At 30.2% G+C, this 20,498-nt stretch overlaps 2 protein-coding genes and 2 long non-coding RNA genes across 4 annotated transcripts in view; 1 reads left to right on the top strand and 3 right to left on the bottom strand.

The window, feature by feature from the left end:
• The window catches only part of LOC134241598 (uncharacterized), a 14,330-nt gene extending 14,078 nt beyond the window's left edge, over positions 1 to 252 (bottom strand). The window contains exon 1 of the mRNA XM_062723630.1: positions 100 to 252. Within this exon, the coding sequence (XP_062579614.1) occupies positions 100 to 237 (138 nt within the window). The 5' untranslated portion in view covers positions 238 to 252. The remainder of the gene's footprint in view (positions 1 to 99) is intronic.
• An 8,773-nt stretch (positions 253 to 9,025) lies between these two features.
• Positions 9,026 to 10,065, top strand: LOC134241600 (uncharacterized). The gene is made up of 3 exons (XR_009986691.1): positions 9,026 to 9,084; positions 9,205 to 9,350; positions 9,595 to 10,065. It is a non-coding gene; the product is annotated as an uncharacterized LOC134241600 (long non-coding RNA).
• Positions 10,066 to 12,313: 2,248 nt separating this feature from the next.
• Positions 12,314 to 14,163, bottom strand: LOC134241599 (uncharacterized). The gene is made up of 3 exons (XR_009986690.1): positions 14,052 to 14,163; positions 13,834 to 13,899; positions 12,314 to 13,423 (listed from the first exon to the last, which is right to left on the bottom strand). It is a non-coding gene; the product is annotated as an uncharacterized LOC134241599 (long non-coding RNA).
• Positions 14,164 to 14,739: 576 nt separating this feature from the next.
• Positions 14,740 to 16,213, bottom strand: LOC134241602 (uncharacterized). Its single transcript, XM_062723631.1, has 4 exons — positions 16,116 to 16,213; positions 15,323 to 15,530; positions 15,115 to 15,222; positions 14,740 to 14,882 (listed from the first exon to the last, which is right to left on the bottom strand). Exons 1-4 carry the CDS (start codon positions 16,185 to 16,187, stop codon positions 14,740 to 14,742), a joined length of 531 nt encoding a protein of 176 aa, XP_062579615.1. The 5' UTR covers positions 16,188 to 16,213.
• Positions 16,214 to 20,498: the final 4,285 nt, after the last annotated feature.

Here is a 20,498-nt window from a genome sequence, read left to right as displayed (position 1 = left end):
AGTTGTATCGACTATAGAACTTACAAGGTTGCAATTAAAAAATATATATCAGAAAAATTCTAAAATTTTTAAAAGAAAGTCAAGTTTTATGCATTTTACCAATCCCTTGCGTGGTTTGAATTGACAAGTCTGTACAATTGGTAGACTCGCCATAATGATGAGGACAGTAAGATAAATGAAGCTATGGAAACTGTTGTGGTTTCCCTGTCTCCTTTCAAAGATGTTTGAATCCGGCATTTTGATCCTATTTCAAAAGACGTGGTCCCCTAAAACGAGAAATAGTGTTTATAGTAAATACAAAAATGGAAAATATTTTTCAAACTGTTTGATTCTGTTTGAGTGTTTGTCATTTGTTCACAAAATATATTTATTGTGAGTAGTTATATGTTTTTTCCTAATAGGTTTTTAAGAAAAATACAGCCATCGCAGATCAGTGTTTTGATGCACTTATAGGTCTTAAAAGAAATCATATTAGATTTAATTCGAAGTAATCATATTATCTTAATTGGCAAATGAATATTTTTGATTTTCACAAGTGTTTACATAAATTTGATGTGATTTGGTGCCTGGCTAAATGAAATATAATGTCCAAGTTCTTTAGGATCAAATTTGGCAGTAAAAATTTTTGAGGTATGTACTCTGAGACGTGATGTAGGTAAATTGACCTGCAAAGATATGTCTTTTATGGGTGTTTTAGTTAGTTTATGACTTATTTAAGGTATTCAAATAAAAAAAAAATATTGGTTTGACAGAAAATTTTGAGAGTATGGACCTACCTTAAGCTTTAGAAATGAAGTTAATCTATACAATTCAAAATGATAAATCCATCTATTGCTTACCTTTTCAAATATTCCAAACAATCCGAAATCGACCAATGAAAAAAGAGTAGGTCAAAACGAAAGAAGAGTTCTAGGGATAAGTGTATTATGCAAACTTTTATCGAATCTTTGCAATTATGATATTTTTGATGGATTATATCGTCAATTTTATTTAATGTTCCTGTAGAAAAAGATTTTTGTTTTTTATCTTTGTAAATACAGTTTAAATATTATGCCTGTCTACATTATAAAGAACCCTCATGACTACGCTCATTGGCTGTTAAATCTATATTTGACGTATGCAGTGTTATAATCAAAATGTATGCTGGAAAGCAAAACAGATCAAAATGTTTTTGGGGCGGATAAAAGCCCACCGATGCATCTTTTACCCAAAGAATTTCTTTGTTTTATCAATGTACTATTCTTTTTGAACAAGCTCAAAATTCGATTTTCTAAATATTTACCTTCATTGAAACGTTTAAGGTATTTATAATAATAAACTAATAATTAAACTACAACAACGGAAGATGTGTAAGTGTTAGTTGCATACATTAACACTTAAATCTGGGTGTTATTTAAAATATGACAAATTGAGCCTTACCCCAAAGATATATCTTAGGTATTTCACCACATAAATCATGTTAATTCTGTTGAGATCCTTACATGTCCCTGTTGCTTCAATGCAATACATTTCCCGCTTTCCCTTGAATTCAAATTTTAGTAAAAGGAAAAAAATATAAAGAAGTATGTCAAAACGAAAGTAGGCTGTAACTTCACTATGCGTATGGAATTTTCAATATTTGTTATATATTGTAACATAAATAATTATTTATGATTTTTTCCCCTTCCATCTAGATATCTGTACTTATTTATATTTTTTAATATTCGAACCTGAAAACAATCTAGCTATTTGCATTTCAAGCATGACTGCCCATTTTTACGCGCAAAACATGTGTTGACAAAGGGTGACCTACATTTTTAATCCACAGGGTACTTAAAATAACTCAGAAACAGAAAACATTGAATAATCGACCAAGTCTTACATGCTTATCTTCCTTTGCTGGTAAACTAAATAGATTTACAGGGTAAACCATAAAGGGGATTTAATAACTAGTATATATAATTCTCCGAATATCTCCACACATTCAGAATTTTAAATTACTTTAATGTCATTTGACAGGTTTTTTCTTGTCTCTTGAAACACATATTATCCGAAAAGGTTTTACATTATAATATTAAGATTTGGAAACAGCATGCTTCAAATTATCTCCTGAAAAAGCTTTTGAATAAGAACAATATATATCTTAGTTTTGATCACTCAATCCATGGTGAAACATACATGTGTAACTAGGTTCCATTCCTAGAACTGCTTTCTGGGACTGCTTTTCACTGCTAAGCAGTTCCACGTCAATAACAAAGGGATCCAAAGCTGGTCAATGATTATTTCCAAAGGGGGGTCCAGCAGTCGGAAAGCCGTCTCGATGGTAGCCCTATTATTTTAGTTAATTAATATAGAGGTTGGAGCCCACGTATTACTGAAATTACAAGTACACAATAAAATTATTTTACTCATTTGAAAAAACAATATGCCTTTTTTAATGAGGAGTAAAAATGATAGTTATTTTCTGTAAAACCAGATGTTTATAATTCAAATGATGCAGTTATCAAAATGTCTATAATATATGAACGAAGGGAAACTGTAGAAAGATATAGAAACTTTCACACTCCATAATTATTCTATAGTAATTAATTCTATATCAAATATAACCCTGCATTTATCAAAGGGAAATTATTGCTATTTCTTTGAAGGAAAAGTAATAATAAACTAAATAAATTGACTTGCTTTAATTTCCGACAGCTTCAACTTGTATCAATTTTATAAAGAACTCTGACCCTTATAATACATAGATAAAGAATTTTAATTAAAAAATTTTAAATCCTTTTTAAAGAATGTATCGCGTCATTCATTTTGATGCGAACTTTCCCATTGTTGGTATCGTTACATGTTTGTAACGAATAACAATTGTCATTTTTCAAATGTTTATTTATTCATGAGCAATAACATGTTTATAATCACAAGACAACATTCATAAAAGATTGTAAAAAAAACTATATAATTATTGAATTATAAACATATAACTTAAACTATATACTTTCACATAAGATGAAATATCAACGAAAATTAGTTATTAATAAATATTTTGCGATTTTATTTTTGACTTAATTCAATTGTTGTTGGAAATGTCCTTGAATGATCTAAATCTTCCTTAAGCTATACATGGACTTTTTACTTTTCTACTTTTTAAAAAAAAAATATTTGTTTTGTTTTTTATTTGTTAAAGTTTCATTCTATTCGATTTAATAGCAGCCATTTTATTTCATTTGTAGTAGAATTGTTATGCTGAAAAATCGACAGGAATTTAAGGACGCTCTAAACACTGCACATCAAAGAGCTCTATTTATGGAGTGAAAATACACAAGCAAAGATCAGACAGTTTCTTGCATGGGAGCTTGACATTCACCACCACATTGAGTTTGGTAATGTTCACAGATATGGGATATATGTCAAGTGTATATATCGCCCAATCGTCGCCCGCTTTCTGTACCAGGAAGACCTCGACCTAGTACTCGAGAGATCCAAGTGGCTCAGGGGCTCCAACTTAGGCATACACCATCAATACCCGCCGGCAATGGAGGAACACAGACGTCAACTTATCCCAGTGATGCGGCAATACAGAGATGAGGGTGCATACGTAAAACTAGTGCGCGATAAACTATACGTAAATGGCTACCTATACGAGCCCGACATAGATTATGACGAACTTGACGAGGAGCTAATGGATTAAGCCCACGCTCTCCAGATCCCACCACCTCAGCAGTCCGATGTACGAGGGTTGTTCGAAAATTATTGAGACATTGTGTATATTTAACTTTCTAATGTAATCTTTCGGTGAAAATTTGCAAATATGTTTTACATGCATTAAGAATTAATAAAAGCAAAAAAGATTTTACAAATATTAAATATTTTCTGTTCAATGGTATATAAATGCGTCATCAGTAGGGGTACCCGGAGCAGTCTCGAAATCAGATATTGAAAATATGTAACACCAACGTTCTAACTCTTCGTGGGCCCATAATAAAAGCGAAAATAATTCTGTTTATAGATATTATTTTTCAGCTTTAATTCAAATTCATGTTGTGCAACTTTGATAGAATTTTGATTAGAAATGCAGAGATCATAATAATTTTAAGCGTGGCAGAGAAATCTGCTAAGAACGAAAAAATGGATTTTGACGTCAAGGGCGGAGCAGCGAACATACCTAAAATTTTGTGCAGCGCAATGTAGAACTCTTTTCCAGAAACAACGGCCTGCTAAAATAATAACTTCGAGAAAAAAAATGTGTTAGGGTTTGTTATTTCATAAGTATATATTTTTTAAAATAATTAATTCAATTAGAGTAAAATCAAAAGCTCCGGACGACCATCAGTTATTCCAAACGGTATTAATATCGTTACGGTATCAATATCGTTGTTCCGCGTTGCATTAATCGGCACTGAATGATGTTTAGTCATCTTTTCCCACAAATGAAAATATTACACTCGGGTAGCAACAGCATACATTTTAAAGGAATAGTTTAAGAAAAGAGACTGTTTGATTTTTATACTGATATTTGTAATAACAAAAAAGGAAAAAAAGATTAAACGATTCCAGGTCGTTTTACATGTGAAACCTTCCTTGGCTGACACGACGTTAAAATGACGTAGTGATGCTGCTCCGGGTCGATAGACATATGCATGTTTATATATCACCGAAACTTTTCTTATGATCATAGGAATTAGAAATCTTGCATAAGTGTTATATTCGTTCTTTATTAAATCTTGATGAATTTTCCTGAATTTTCCTGAAATTAAATCTGTCCGTTATGGAGTAAATGTAATTGTCTCAATAATTTCCGAATAGCCCTCGTACGTAGGAATAGTAGATAGTATTATAACGTGGAATGTTTGCGTTCACTGTTAGAAAAATTAACAAATGATGAAGTTTTGGCAGTTATTAATTCATTTGATATCATTTGTCTCTGTGAAACATGGATAAGTAAAGGTAATTCGTTTGAGTTAGAGAATTACCAAAAAATTTCTTATACAAAGAGAAATCAAAGGTGGAGGTATTGTCATTTTATATAGAAATACACTGCCTTTCAAAGTATCTGTAGTAGATATTTTTTTTTTATAGTATTGTATGGTTAAAACTATATGTACCGTAAATCAATGCGGCAACAACAATTTTTTATATTTAGCATTTTGTTATATACCACCGAATAAATGTGTTTTTTACGATTCATTTGACATTGATCTGTTTCAATTATTGGAGGAATCTTACTGTAAATACAAAGATAGTGGGGAGGTTGAAAGCGTTAAAATCTCCAAAAATATCAACCCCCCCACTATCTTTGTATTTACAGTAAGATGTAAGATTCATTTCAACTTGACCATGTTACTTTAATTTAAGATCCATTGTATTATTGCGCTAATAAAGATATAACATTTATATTTCCCACTCTTCGCCTCTATTTCAAGATCAAGGACAAAACTGAGAGCAAGGATAGTCTAATTGACAAAAAGAATTGTCTCAATATACAGATCGGGCTGAGTTAACTAAAATATTCCCAAACCGTGTGAGACAAAGTGGCGGAGATCCATTCGACCCAAACCTCTCATTGCCAAGCTTACGTGCTCTACCAGAGAAATTCCCCAGATACAACATTTTCCCCAAAGATACTACAACTACATGTAGACCATCTGTTTCAACGAATTCAACACCATGAAATCCTTCTTCACGTGATTTATCTACATTATGCCTGGACCTACAACTAGACTCCAATCGTCCAGTAGTTCTCTTTTCCGCCGCGTAGGATACAAACCAAATGCCCCATTAAATTATCAAAAACAAGCGACTTCCACGAACAATCCTGAGATGGAAGTAACAGACACACATTATGTCTGAAAGCCCAGATTACAATAGTTGTTGAATTCATTGTGTAATTATACTACTGAGTGGAATCTTAAAGTTAATATTCAGAAGACAAACATAATTATTTTCAGAAATGGTGGTAAGATTAGAAAAAATAAGAAATGGATTTATGGTAACGATATAGTTGAAATTGTTAACGAGTTTAATTATCTTGGAATGTTATTTAATTGCAATGGAAAATTTTTGAAAACTCAAAAACATGCCGCAGAGCAAGGTGGAAAAGTTTCATTTGCTATATCTAATTCATTAAAAGCACATGCGTTCAATGTTGAAATGTAGTTATCGGTCTTTGATACTTACGTAAGTAGAGTACTTTTATATGCATCAGAGGTATGGGGATGGCATTAAGCTACAGATATCGAAAAAATCCACCTAAACTTGGGTATTAAAGAAGAGTTGGAGAGACTAGGTTTGAGCTATTTATGGGAATCCAACATTGTTGATAATTGTACATATAAAATAATTGAACAAAGGATGACTGATATTTATAGACAAAATATTTTTTTCATTTATACCTTTATCTTCAAAAAGACAATTGTACCAATATGTTGTGAATGATTTTGTCTTACAAAGGTATTTAACAAAACTTATTGATGATAGGTATAGGAGAATGCTTACCAAGATGAGATTATCAAACCACCAATCAAAAAAATGAAACTGGTAGATATAATAATACACTTAGATCTCAAAGAATTTGCACACTTTGCGCTTGTAATGATATTGAAGATGAATTTCATTTCACATTAAAATATCCATTTTATGAAAATTTGAGAAGTATGTACATAAAGAAATAGTATTATGTCAAACCAAGTGTTTTTAAAGTTGTATGTTAAATGAGTAGCGAAAATGTTAAAGAATTGTCTAATTTGGGGAAAATTTTATATAAAGCTACTGCTCTACGAAAGTCGAATCTGTAACTAATAATGATATCTATATCTTCTGTGTATTTTTATATATACAATATTCAATTTATTCTCTTTCTTGTGTTTATATGTTGTACATGTATATCTGATGAGCCTTTGGCTTAAAGAATAAAGAAAGTATATTTAAAAAAAGTTTACCGATTTATGGAGTTGTTTTATGCAGTAAGAGTAATCTACCCTTTCATGTAAGATTGAATAAATTGTTAATTACAGTTAATTACATGATTTGTAATAAATTAAAGTATTTTTAGCATTATATGAGACCAAGAGTAAGACTTTTTAAAAATTATTTTCAATAATTTTCCCAATATAAGTAAACAACAGTGATTTCCGCTCAAAAATAGTCAATTGTCTTAAGTTTGAACAATTTCCTGCGCAAGTAAGGAACATACCTTATGTTCTAAATGAATGAAAAAGTTTCATTATCCATATCTTCAAATAATATATTTTTCTCTGAGTCAAAAAACCGGTTTCTATTGGTGTTTAGAGTTTCCTTAATCAATACATTTAAACAAACACCCAGACTAGGAAACCTACATGACACTGTAAACAATGTGCAATAATCTAGAGCATTTTGTTATATAGAATCCTATATAACATTTCCGAAAATTTTCTCTGTGCATTAGCAGAAATGTTTTCCATTTTGTGAATTAAAAGTTTATTTAAAGAAAATGAACAAGCAGTGATACGTAAATTGATAGAGTTTTAATTCATTTTTCTAAATTGAATCTTTCTTTTTTCCTTTTTTTCTTCTCGTCTTTGTTGACTGGACATGATATCTCTTTGTTTAATTGCTGCAAATGGTGCAAGACAACTACTTTAAATCAATTCAAAACTATTGTTTCCATTTACTAATTTCACTTGTGTCATTTGTGATTTCGACTTTTGAAAACTATACCATCATTGGCGACAATGACATGCAATATCCAATGAACTGTTTGCCTGCATTATCAATGCAAACTCAATAGGCATCATTTTGGGGGTAGTTTACAAAACTTTAAAGTAACATTTGAGAGCAAAATATCTTGGCAATTATATCAGACTATATAGTCCACTACATTATTTTTTTCATAAAAGTGTCCGAACCCACAAAACCTGTAGAGAGAAGGAGTTTTGTCACAATACTATTCGCCAGATCTTTCATCTTTTGACTCGTTTTATTTTTCAAACTTGAAATAAAACTTTCAGAAAAAATAAACAAGTCTAGGAAATCATAGAATCTGTCATATCCCAGAACATGGACCATACTAAAACAATAACAAAATTCGATAAAAATGTCATCGACATGTGTTTTAAATAAAAGAGAATAAATAAGTGAGATAATTTAAACCGAATAATTAAAAACGTGAGTGTTATTTCGTTCCGAAACCTAAGGACTTTATGTATTGAACAACCCTCGAACACCTGTTTTTTGAACATTTGACGATTCCCTTTTTTGCTATAAGAAAACACTCAGACGATAATACGTTGTGGGTAATATAATAAAATTACTATGTATCCACCTTACATAGATATTAGAATTTTAATATAGGACGTAAGACAATAAATTAATATATATATTTCTGTACATGTATATGTGCAAGATTCATTTATTGAAAAAAAAAACTTAACTTAAACATAGCTCTTTCCTTGAGATAATCTAATTGCACCAGACTTAACAAAATACATTGTAACAATAGGAAATACAATTTAATTTTGTATAAAACTATGTTGTATTGAAAGCTATTTCAATTTTAATAAGCAAGAGGAAGTTATTTTTTCTTTCTTGAAGCAATGTTTCAAAATCTCATTGTATTTGTTATTGGTATAAGTTTGAATACTGCATTAACAAACAACAGAGTTTGCAACGATAAGTGAGTTTGTTTTACTGCATTGTATTCTGCAAATCTAATATACAGATATCTTCTTGCTTTTAAAATATCAGTATATCCTATGTATATTTTGTTCACTCTATCAACCTCAATGCATTGTAAAAGGAAGTAATTTTTACTAAATATTTCTGAATTGAATAATTGAAAAGCGGTCTCAAAACAGGTTTGATAAATGAAAAATTATCATAATGATTTAAAAAAAAATATTCAATGCAGATTTATTACGACTGAACACAATTTGCCTAGCTAAAACCATTTATAATCAAAACGCCTCTCTTACAAAGATAAAACCAAATACAATATTTTATATCTCTGTAAATGTATGATTTACTAAATTTACATAAAATATATCATTTGCATATGTTCAACATTTATTTGGTGTAGCTTGCACAAGTGTTGTGCTGGAAGTGTTTGGAATCAGCAACTTAAGGAATGCACTGGTTGGTACTCGCACTACTTTTAGTAATATCTATGAACGGAGACACATAATAAGTACATCAGCTATTTCTTTAACTAACAATAATTTCGTATTATCATGTTATGTGTTTACACTGTTGTAGATTGTGAGGTGGGATATATTGGGTTTTTTGTAACGAGTCTTGTGAATATCCGTATTATGGTAAAAAATGTATGAACAAGTGTTTTTGTGAGGAAAATACTTGTGATTTTTCAACAGGATGCCAGACGAGGAATCCAACACTCCCTTGTAAGATTTGATTATATAAAATATTTAATTTTTCCTCATTTACAAGTTTTCAGGCTTCGTAATAAATAATAATGTACAGAATTGTAAACAAAACAGGAAACCTCATTTTATGAAAAAGGTTTAAAATAACATGTTAGCTGAATTTCAAAATTGATAATTAAATTGCACTGCATATATTCATATTCCAAAAAGACTTTGAATAAGAGTTCTATAAATGCTAACATTCCTTTATATCATCTTTCAGCACGAAGAAGAACTACATTTATGCACAAATCAAGAAATATTTCCCAAAAATCAAAACGTATACCAGTAAGCACAGTTAAAGCGGATATTCAACTCACAACAATGTACAATGTTTCTTCCAGTCTAAGAAAGATAAAGGAAACAAATCTGAGTGCGGTACATATATTGATAATGGTGTTTGGAATTATGATATGTATGACTATGATAGCGTTTGGATTTGTATTTCTTTATGAAAAGCGCTCTAGAAACCAAAGGCGTTGCAATGAAGAAAATCATTACAGCGAGATTAAAGAAATTGTCTGTTTTAAAGTGCAATAGTGATTAACTCTTAGACAAGACATTTACACAAATAAAAAAAAAATAAATACAAAATTAATATAAGACAGACAATATTGAAATTAGAAAAATAGAAGAATAAGTAAGTCACTTTAAAAACTTGACGATGACCTGAACTCTACTGAACTGTAACTGATCTGGAAGCCGCAGTGATTGTAGAACATTTGTAAACCTTTCGGTGTACTAGTGTTTGACTAAATGAACTTTTGACATATTTTTGACTTGTGTCTATATAAAAAGGAGATGATCACAAGATTTTAAGATTCAAATTCCCTTACTTTTGGATCAAATTTTGGCAACTCCTATAAAGTGGGTAAACGTCGATACAATTCCCTTGTCACGTACGATCTAAAAATATCTAAAACTCTGACTGACGTTTTTCTTTTCAAAGAAATTAAATTTCCAAAATGAGGTAATTATCGCTTATTTTTTTATTTATTTATTTTTTTTTTTTTGTTTATCCTTCAGCAAAAAAGTTTGGCATCATTCACGAGCTATTTTCACCAGATTCATGCGCATCTCTGCAGTTACAACTATTATCAAATTTGCTTAATTTTTTACCACGATGCCTCAGAATGCATTCAGGAGGATCTATCATAGCAGTAATCGAAAACAGCATTAGTGTATCGAGAAAAAAATATTAAGTCATGATTATTGCGAGAACCAAATATTTGCAGAATAAACCTCAATAATGATCTCTTGATAATGTAAGAACCTCAAATAACCTAATTCCATTTCATTTAATTTAAGCCATACATGGCAATATCAGTGAAATTACGACGTATATTCAACTTACATGTATATAACATAAAAAAATAACCAAAACAAAGAATATAATAGTAGAATGTAAAAACACAAATAGAGGCTTGAAATAGATATTGCACTTACTCATCACTAAGTGTATCTCTGACAAAAAACGATTTTGCTTTAAATTAACAACAAAAACAACATAGATAATTAACATAATATAACCAAAAAAAATCAAAATATACAAGAAAAACAATATTGTTATATACAGTAATACATTCATGCACACCGTTGCCTCTGAATGTATATATTTTTAATATCAAAGTATATGCATACATTTATGAATAAATGCAGAGAAAGGTAAAAGATCATTGGTGTTTTCTTTTTAAACATGAGAGAGATAATTTTACAAAAAGTATTTCTCAAAATATATTTAGTAGGAGGAGAAAGCACTCCTTGTCACGAATAAAAAAAATTCCATAATTATCCAATTAAGTGCCTTAATAATGGCCTATGATTTTGCAGTAAACACAGCCAATTTTTGACTTTGATGGTAGACTGTAGATGCAAAAAAAAAAAAAATAATAATAATTTAAAAATTCAGAAAGTGAAATATCGAAGATGAAATGGATTATAATTTTAAATAAGTAACTTTATCAAATAAATTCCAAAGTTTTGTTTAAGTATTACATTGACAAAATTTTGATAGACTGGTTGTAAACTTGGTTTGCTTTAAGAAAAATGGTACATTATTATGATAATTAAGTTATTTATAACACTGGAGGAACAGTAACATGATACAGGAGATATTTTTAACAGCATCAATGCTGATTTAAAAACTGCCTTTTCTTGCTGATTTAATACTAAATATCCTTATTCTGATGTTGTTTTATAATTAGGTCAATGTTATCGGATGTAGGATGATGATAACGGAAGAAGGTAATTGAATTCCAGCATTTCATTTTAAGATTTTGCATGTTTCTAAATTAGTTTTTATTAAAAGCCTATTCATTGCTTATAAGCACATTTTATAAATTTTGTGATTTCCTTATTGATATGCCACGATAATCAACAAATTATTGATTCAACTAAAATTCCATAATTTAAAAATCCAAGTTCATTAAATAGCGATCACTTGACCCTGAGATGTCAAGTAATGTCAAAGGCGAAAAATGATTAAATGATTAATTACCTGGTCACGTACATTAATTTTACGCAATAGACCTAATACATACTGATTTTTGTACTTTATGAACAACACAATCGGGGGGGGGGGGGTTGAAATTCATATCCCACCTTTATAAATTGGAATTATCAGCAAGAAAGATTTCTAAAAATCTACAGAAATTGTGAAATAGCAGCGACAATATAAGGGAGATGCGGCCAGTTCTATGAACTCACCATTACGATACAATTTTTCTGCCATCATGTAACGTGTGTAAATCCATTTTATTCACAAACTTTTCATTACATAAATTAAATGTATATCTTCGTTTCTATATAATTTTTAATTATATTCCTTACATCTCCTGCCAAACGTGCTGACCTGTTTTTTTTTTTTTTTTGTCAAAAGCAGGCAATATTCAATAACATAATGTACAAGTGAAATATGTCTTTATTGAAGTAAATGGTAAAAGAACTACATTTATATAACACAGATAACAATCTGATATTAAGAAAAAAGGGGTGTAAAAATAGAGTAATAGACATCTTAGGAAAAATATTACACACTCTGACCTACAGCACCATAATGATATTGCATTGTGATATGCATCGGGAAAAGGGGATGGGTCGATCAGACTAGAATAGGAATTCAAACCCTGGTACAATATACCCGGTACATGTATTTCAAGGTGGCTATAACAAAATAATAAATAACAAATAACAAAACAAAAAACCAACAGCCGCTACCTCCCATGACTCAACATAAAACAAATGACAAGCATTGGTGGCAGATGGGATGGCTGGTGAATTTGAAAATTTATACAGCTCAATAAACGTCACTTTCTTTTCTGGCGAACTGATCAATAATGATCATATGATAGATACGAGCTTTGCTGATTCGTTGAACCAACTTGGTAAAGGAAGAGGGTAAAACTAGTTAGATAATAATAAGTATAGCTGTTTTGTATAAAACTAGGTACAATACATTGTTATATAATAAAATTATAAAATATGGAAAAGATGTCACATAAATGAAATTATTTGAAATAACTAGTATTTTATGCATGTTGAGACATTGTCTTAATCAGAGCTACAGGTTTTAAATGTTTGAAACGATAACATAAATATCTCAAAAGTCATATACTTAGAAAGTATTCAATGTTTCTAAAGTTATTGAAAACAAATGCATGTTTATATGTCTGCTTATATGAGTAATATTATTAGCTTACACTGTAAAGTGTTAAATTTTTCTTTCAATGTGAACCAAAAATGCGCTTCAGTAGATTAAAACATAGATCAAGTGCTTTTAGAAATATAATACACGTACAATGATCCACATATTACTATTAACTGCTTTGATGATTATTATGCTGATCTCATTTTAGATATATCAAAAATAAAATATAAATAGTATTGACTAAGAAACTAACATAAAATTTTTCAATTGATGTTTGCAGAAAGTTGCCTTACTAAGCAACAATTTCGTAAACTTGTTTTGGGACTTTTTCTCTTTTTAAAACTTTCTTTGTTTCCAGAAATTGCATCCTCTGTTTTCAGCGTTTTAGTTTCAGGATCTAGGATTTCTAAAAACAAAATGGTATGTGTAATACACAATATATTATGTGAGCACTGACATTCATGAAAAACGTAATTTCAGGACATATGATAAAAACTTTTGAATAAAAATTTGAAAATAACAACTTGATTCATGTTTCAGTAAGTAAAATGAACAAGTTTCAACGCAATTATTTTCATTCATAGTTTCACAATACATGTGCTGGGATTTAAAGAAAAAATATTTGTACTAGTTAGATGAATTAGATGCTTGTAGAAAAGTAATTTTTTTAACATTATAGAAAGTTTACAATTTCGTTATATTTTAGTTAATCATAAAAAGCAACATTGCAATAAAATAGGTCCAGAAATACTAGTATTTATCAATCCAGGCATTTATTTTTGGTTTGTATTATCTGTCCTTAATATCAAATCTTACCTTGTTGAGATTCCTTATGCTCATAAATAGATTCGCCTTCGTTACATACGATTTCAGAATCACAATCTGTAAAAGAATAACTGAAATTAAATAATGGAAAAACATACACTCTTCCCGACTAATTTACTTTAAAGGAATATTCGAATGTTTGATTTTTTTTTAAAGAAAATAACTTATCCAACAAGTAGTTATTTAAGACATTTGCAATATGAATATACCATGCCGCCTCCGACGTTTGTAAACGTAACATCCAATACGACTTATGAACCACACCACTAGGATCACCGATAAGGTAAGTGCTACTATACAGATCACCAGATTGCAGCTATAATAAATATAAACAAGATGCGGCTGTGAAATACTATGCAGCTGGCGGCAACAGAATTCTGAAAAAGGTATTTTTATCATGTAGGTCAAAGTCAAGGAAAAAAAGTCATTGATCTTGGTATCTTTTGAACAAACTTGATTAAAGAAGTATGCAAACCAGGTTCAAGGTTCAAAAAACTTTTTAAGCATATAGGTAACATTCAAGGTCTCAAAGTCATTGACGTCTGTGTCATTTGAAAAAGCTTTATTAGTGGAATATGCATACCACGAAAACGTCTCGATTATCTTTCATGGTTCAAAAGTTATGGCAAATGATAAGTTTGCAAACAGACAGACAGATAGGACAAAAACAATATACGCCCCGGATCTATTCATCCGGCTGCATTAAAAAAGAAGAAATTTGATAAATGCATTTTTTAACACAGACAGGTATCTTTCGAATATGCTTTTCCTAGCAAAGTCCTTCGAATGCTAAAGAAAGTTTTCGACAAAATGTCTTTGTAACGTATAAATTACTAATGAATTCTGTACATACTCAATGATTTACAGCAAATCTTTGAACGTTATTTATTAAGAGAATTATATAACTTGATAAAATAAACAAATTTTACAGATATCTTTCCTAAAAGTCTGACTGTTTCCATCTGTATTCTTTATATCAGTGTCATTCTTTAGACCTCTACTGGCAACTGATAATGATTGGAATTGAAAACATTCCTGGTCTTCAATAGAGTAAAACATGAAATATTTTAACGTTAGCAAAACATCATTCGATAATTTTTCTTGTCTTTCGATTTTTTTTTTTTTGGGGGGGGGGGGGGTATCAGTAAATGATCAATCACCACTCTTGCACAACTAATTTATACAGCTGTAATGTATATTTGATAAGAGTACTAGGAAAGCATTTTTGTTAACATACCAAAATTATAAAAAGGAAAAGAAATCTTTACTTACATAAATAAACATCACTTGAATTGTACAGATATGGACATGATGTACAACTGTTTTCATAATGTTCCTGTAGAAAAGCTCCTCCGTGAGAATATTCAGTACATTTCCTTCCTTTAAAAGATAAGAAAGAAAATTCATTGTGATGATTTTTCTCTTGTTATCTGGCAAAAAATGAATAAACTCTAAATTAATTAATACAATTAGACATTACCCACTATTATTTTTTCTTCAGCACATACTTCAACCGTGGCATTTCCCCATACATTAAGAACACAATGGTACTTGAACTTTTGTGGTGATGTGCAATCTTGTTGTACTTTATCACACGCCATTGCTTTAGCCCTTACATTATACTCAACATTATTCCTTGGACATGCAGATGTTTCTCTTTTCGTGTTCAAGGACTCCAAACAAGTAATCTATCAATATATTAGATTAGTACTGGAAAAAAATCAATCTGTAATCGATTTCAAAATTTGTTTAGGAATATACCGATATAAGAAAAAAATATTTGGAGAACTGAAAATTTTAAAATAATTTTTTTTATTGTCAAGACTTAACTTCTTACAGAAAGAAATTTTGTTTGATAAGCTTAAAATGATTTGACTTTTATAGGTTAGTGAAACTATTATATTTTTAATCGTAATGCCTGATTAGATATCGCAAACTCAGCATTTTTATGTTTAAAAAAAAATCAAGATTTTAAGTATATGTACGTCTTGAAAGATGAAGAAATAGAATATGGCATCACAAAGAGATAGTTTTTCGTCTATTCTAAAAGAATAACAAATAATTTTGATCCATGATATTCTCTGCAAGTGTTAAATATAGTTTGTAAAGAAAAAAAAATATTAAAAATCTCACGCGATGAATAACTACTGGAGGTATTCTAAAACACAATAAAGAAAAGAAATTTCAGAGTAAGTGTATTGTTAAACACGACTGACATACATCTAATATTTTCTTTGGTTGAAAAGGAGATAAATCATTAAAGCGCCAAGTACCTTCTCCGTATCATGGATTTGATCTTCACCTTGTATCATAAGTGTGAGAGAAGTTGATGTTAAGAAAGCCATTATCAAAGATTCGAGTGAAAAATGCATTTTTTTTTTGGTATTTCATCCACTAGAACGCCTACAAATAATAATAATAATAATAATAATAATAATAATAATAATAATAATAGAAATAATAGTGATAATAATAGTGATAATGATGATGATGATGCAAACGACATCTTCATAAATCATGTTATTTAATTACATGTAATACACATTTATTTTTTGCAGAATTGTCGATGTGTACAATACCGTTCAGAATATTATGAATTAAAAATAGGCCCAGCTGATAACAATACTCATAAGAGTCAACTTGCTTGACCCTGCTAATCAAAAGATTTTAAAACGTTTTTCAAATCTTATTTCCATAAAATGTGTCTTTGTGAGGATTTCCAATCCCAATACGGCCAAATGTTTTATCCTTGTATATAACATTTTTGAAGAAGTTTTCCCATTATATCACAAATATAATATTTTTATCCATATGCCATGAAAAACTGCCGAATCACGCCGGATACAGTTATGTTCCCCGGAAACAGTTATGTTGCCCTCCCGAACACAGTTATGTTCCCTCGCGTGCCATCATTCTGCATATTAATTACGTCGGGTTCGAAATTCACAGAGGCAGTTGCTAAGCAAACGTAAACAGTTCCGCGAAAGTTAAAAAGTCGAGATAATGTCTGCAATTTGTTTATTTGAATTCAGAGGAATTAGATAATTTAACTGAGGAGAAAAATTCTTTAAATACAACAAAGGTTATTAGCACAAGTGTCAGCATACTGAAAACATTCTGTCATGAAACAGGACGGCCGGGATATTTCAGAATTATTCTCAACGTACATCTGTGTACATAGTGTTCAATAAATATGTTCGATGATCGATTTCGGTTCAATGCTTAAAAATGTTATATACCATATATTACATGGCTTAATTCTCGGGCAGTAATACCAGAATATTTGCCCCTCGGTGACAGGAAAACCCTGGAGTGTTATGTCGCCCTCTGCCTGCGGCATCGGGCGACATAACACTCCAGGGCTTTCCTGTCACCTTGGGGCAAATATTCTGGTATGCTGCCCTCGAAGCCATGTAATATATGTATAATGTCCATCAAGTACGTGCTTCTCTGATTTTATATTTAACCATTTTATTGTAGATAGGAATTAATATTTAATGAGAGAAAAATTTCAAATATTTGGATATATAATCAGTAGTAAATTAACAAAGATTATACATATCATTATCCCACCCTAACATACTATTAGAAATAAATGGGATTAACATGTATGTCTAAATATACTGAGTATTCTACACCTTCAAATCTGTTATGTTATCAATTTCATTGCATATGTTGCAATCAGGAATAGAATACCTTTTTGGATGCTTAAGTAATGAGATCACTTTTGGTTTGTTTATCTGACAATTTAAATCAATAAATAAAAGGAAAATAAAATTCTGATTTGATACATGGTACATGTATATACTCAGTTTCGTTATAATTAGTGCTTTGGAGAATATTTGTAATTACAGACAGACGAACAAACAGACGGACGGACAAACAATAAATACAAACCAAGATTAGAAAAGCTCACCTGAATCTTACAATAAAATGAAGGATCTATGTGCAAGTGTCTTATCAAGCCGATGGAAGAGTACTGAACAATTGGTAATGAGATGTTCACACATGAAGATATTGTATAATATTCTAAAAACCCAGATTTTTTTAAATACAGATGCACTGGTATAAGATCAACATATATTGTCAAAATATATGATTAAATATTAAAAACAACCATATCAATATCTATATCTAGGCAATCAATTCATGAATATGAACGTATACAACTCTTTTTCTAAAGAGACTGGACCAGAACTAAATGTGATCCAGATTTCTTTCAAAAGAAATAAAAAGGTTTAACTATTCAAAAAAATTTTAAATGCTAAAATCAGTAAATAAAGAAAAAGGGTTAATTTCTTTAGCACTGAACATTATATAAACGATTTTTATTGTTGACTTGTTATCCTATGATCATAATTATCTGTTAGAATCAATACACATTTATATAGATGTAAATTGTTATCGCTTACGCTTTCGATTGATTTCTTCTACAGTGTATAATCATGAAAAACATCCTACCTGTAGTTATGTTAATGTTTTTTTTTACGTTTTGAGTTCAAATCATAGAGCATACATACTCTGGTTACACACTGATGCTTAAATTTTCTCAATCGTACATGTATATATATTATAATAGAATTACTCCTACAAAAAAATTCTAAAAAAAAAAACTTCTCATGATTAGTCAGTATTTCAACAATTCACCCAATGACAGTGACTTTGGATTTAGACGTCTTGATCAGTGGCTATAAATAGTCTATGTTTAGCAGGTTGGGTTTTACTACCTTATATGGAAGGCGATTTTTAACTCATGACGATGTTTTCGTCACACCAGTTCTCCAATAAGCTGAATGAATTCCAAAATATGACTCTCTACTACGCGGTCACGATTCAATAGCGACACGTGGTTTTTTGTCAGTTTGTTGCATAATATTTACTTCTAACCGGAAAACCATAGAGCTTCAATTTTGTTTTGTAAGATCGTAACTGAAGAACGTATTCCAAAGACACTTCTGCATGCTCACATTAAATATTGGATATATATATATTTTAGATAACTAATATATGCTTAAATACCGCACAAACGCTTTGGCGTTTTGATAATATTAAGGGGGGGGGGGATAATTTTTCTTTGTATTCTAGTTTCTGATTCGTTCATATTTAAAAAAGGAACAGAAATTATTTCTGTATAACTTGGTTTGGTATTGGAACAAACCCCTCTGACAACCAGCTTAATAATCTGTATTCATGAAATCCTCTCAATTTCAGTCCTCTGGATTCATGCAAAATTTTGTACCTTTAATTTCAAACAAAAACTAGGACTTACCACATGTGAACAAACAAATGACTGCTTAGTCTATGACTATGGTTTTAATACGCCTTCCATCATCTCCGTTACTAGGGAAGTATTACTGAGCAGTGGATTTGAACTAAGTCTAATTAAAAGTAAAGAAATTTTATTTCCCCGATTCTTAAATTAAATTATACGGAATGACCATAATTCTTGTACATATTATTGGAGTTACTAGGTTTGTGTCAATTTATAATGTTTTATTATCCGTTCGGGTCATTTTTTTTAATTAAAGTCGTTTTTTTATTAACGTCGAAGAAAATAAGGGACGAAGATTTTAAAGGAATATATGGATGCAAAGGCGTGACTTGTTGAAGGTTACAGGCCAGAATATATATAATACATTTAGAGATGGAATCGTCAGTATTCTCGACTTTTCTTCAATGTTATTATTGATGCAGCATGCCAACAACGACCGCCCTTACAATATGGTAATAAATAAAAAAAAACATGGACATTGAGTCTTAAGAAAAGGAAAATGCTAAAGATGTACCAATGATTGCTGAATGGCAGTTTCTGTTTGAGAAGATAGACATTCAGATGAGGAAAATAGCTTGAAGACACATTGAGAAGGTTATGGCAAATATGGATGGGAAAATTAGTGCAACTGTGACAGAAAACATGCATGTACGATAACAAACCGAATATGTCAACGTACCACATCAAAAACTCTAAAACTTTGTGGATACCTTTTAAAACAAGCTAGAGGTAGTGTGGGCTTGCTAAATCACACCTAACCATGTATACAATTTTAATATAATGTCAATGTCCATATTTTGCTTTTAAGATACCGAAGGAAAAAGTAAAGGAGGTGCATAATGGAAATATGTTATTTAAAATACTCTGTAAAAGGCATTATGAAAAACTATTTAGTGTTATAGTAGGACTTGTGGATAAAAGATAGGTACCCTTTATTCAATAAGCAACTTTATTTTGATATTAGTTGTTTTAAAATGTATTCAAACGTACTGATATGAAGGTATTTAATACTAATAAGTGAGTTAGGGCTACGTATAGAGATCTCTATCCAAAATATTTAATTAAAACCAATAATAATATTGCTTAACTTAATATAAATGGGTACTAAGTTTGTATAAGAAAATCAATTTGAACGTTTTTGTACATACAATATATACAATTTGCATTTTTTATTCGCCCATTTGCCTAGAAAAAACATATTTATCCTTAACTCACTTGCGATATACATAGAGAGAATGTTAGTAATAAATTTGCTGAATGTGTATGGGTATGTGTATTTTTTAATATTCTACTTCTTTTCCCGGGTGAAATGTAGTATACGGTATTGTAGTTTCTGCAAATTCACACTCTTAACAGACTGAGTAAATAGGCATAGCCCATTATC

Source organism: Saccostrea cucullata, unplaced genomic scaffold (genome assembly GCF_032062105.1).
Source record: "Saccostrea cucullata isolate Sc308-1 unplaced genomic scaffold, CSIRO_AGI_Scuc_v1 ctg2838, whole genome shotgun sequence".
NCBI classification, from domain to species: domain Eukaryota; kingdom Metazoa; phylum Mollusca; class Bivalvia; order Ostreida; family Ostreidae; genus Saccostrea; species Saccostrea cuccullata.
This window is presented reverse-complemented; position numbering and strand designations above follow the sequence as displayed.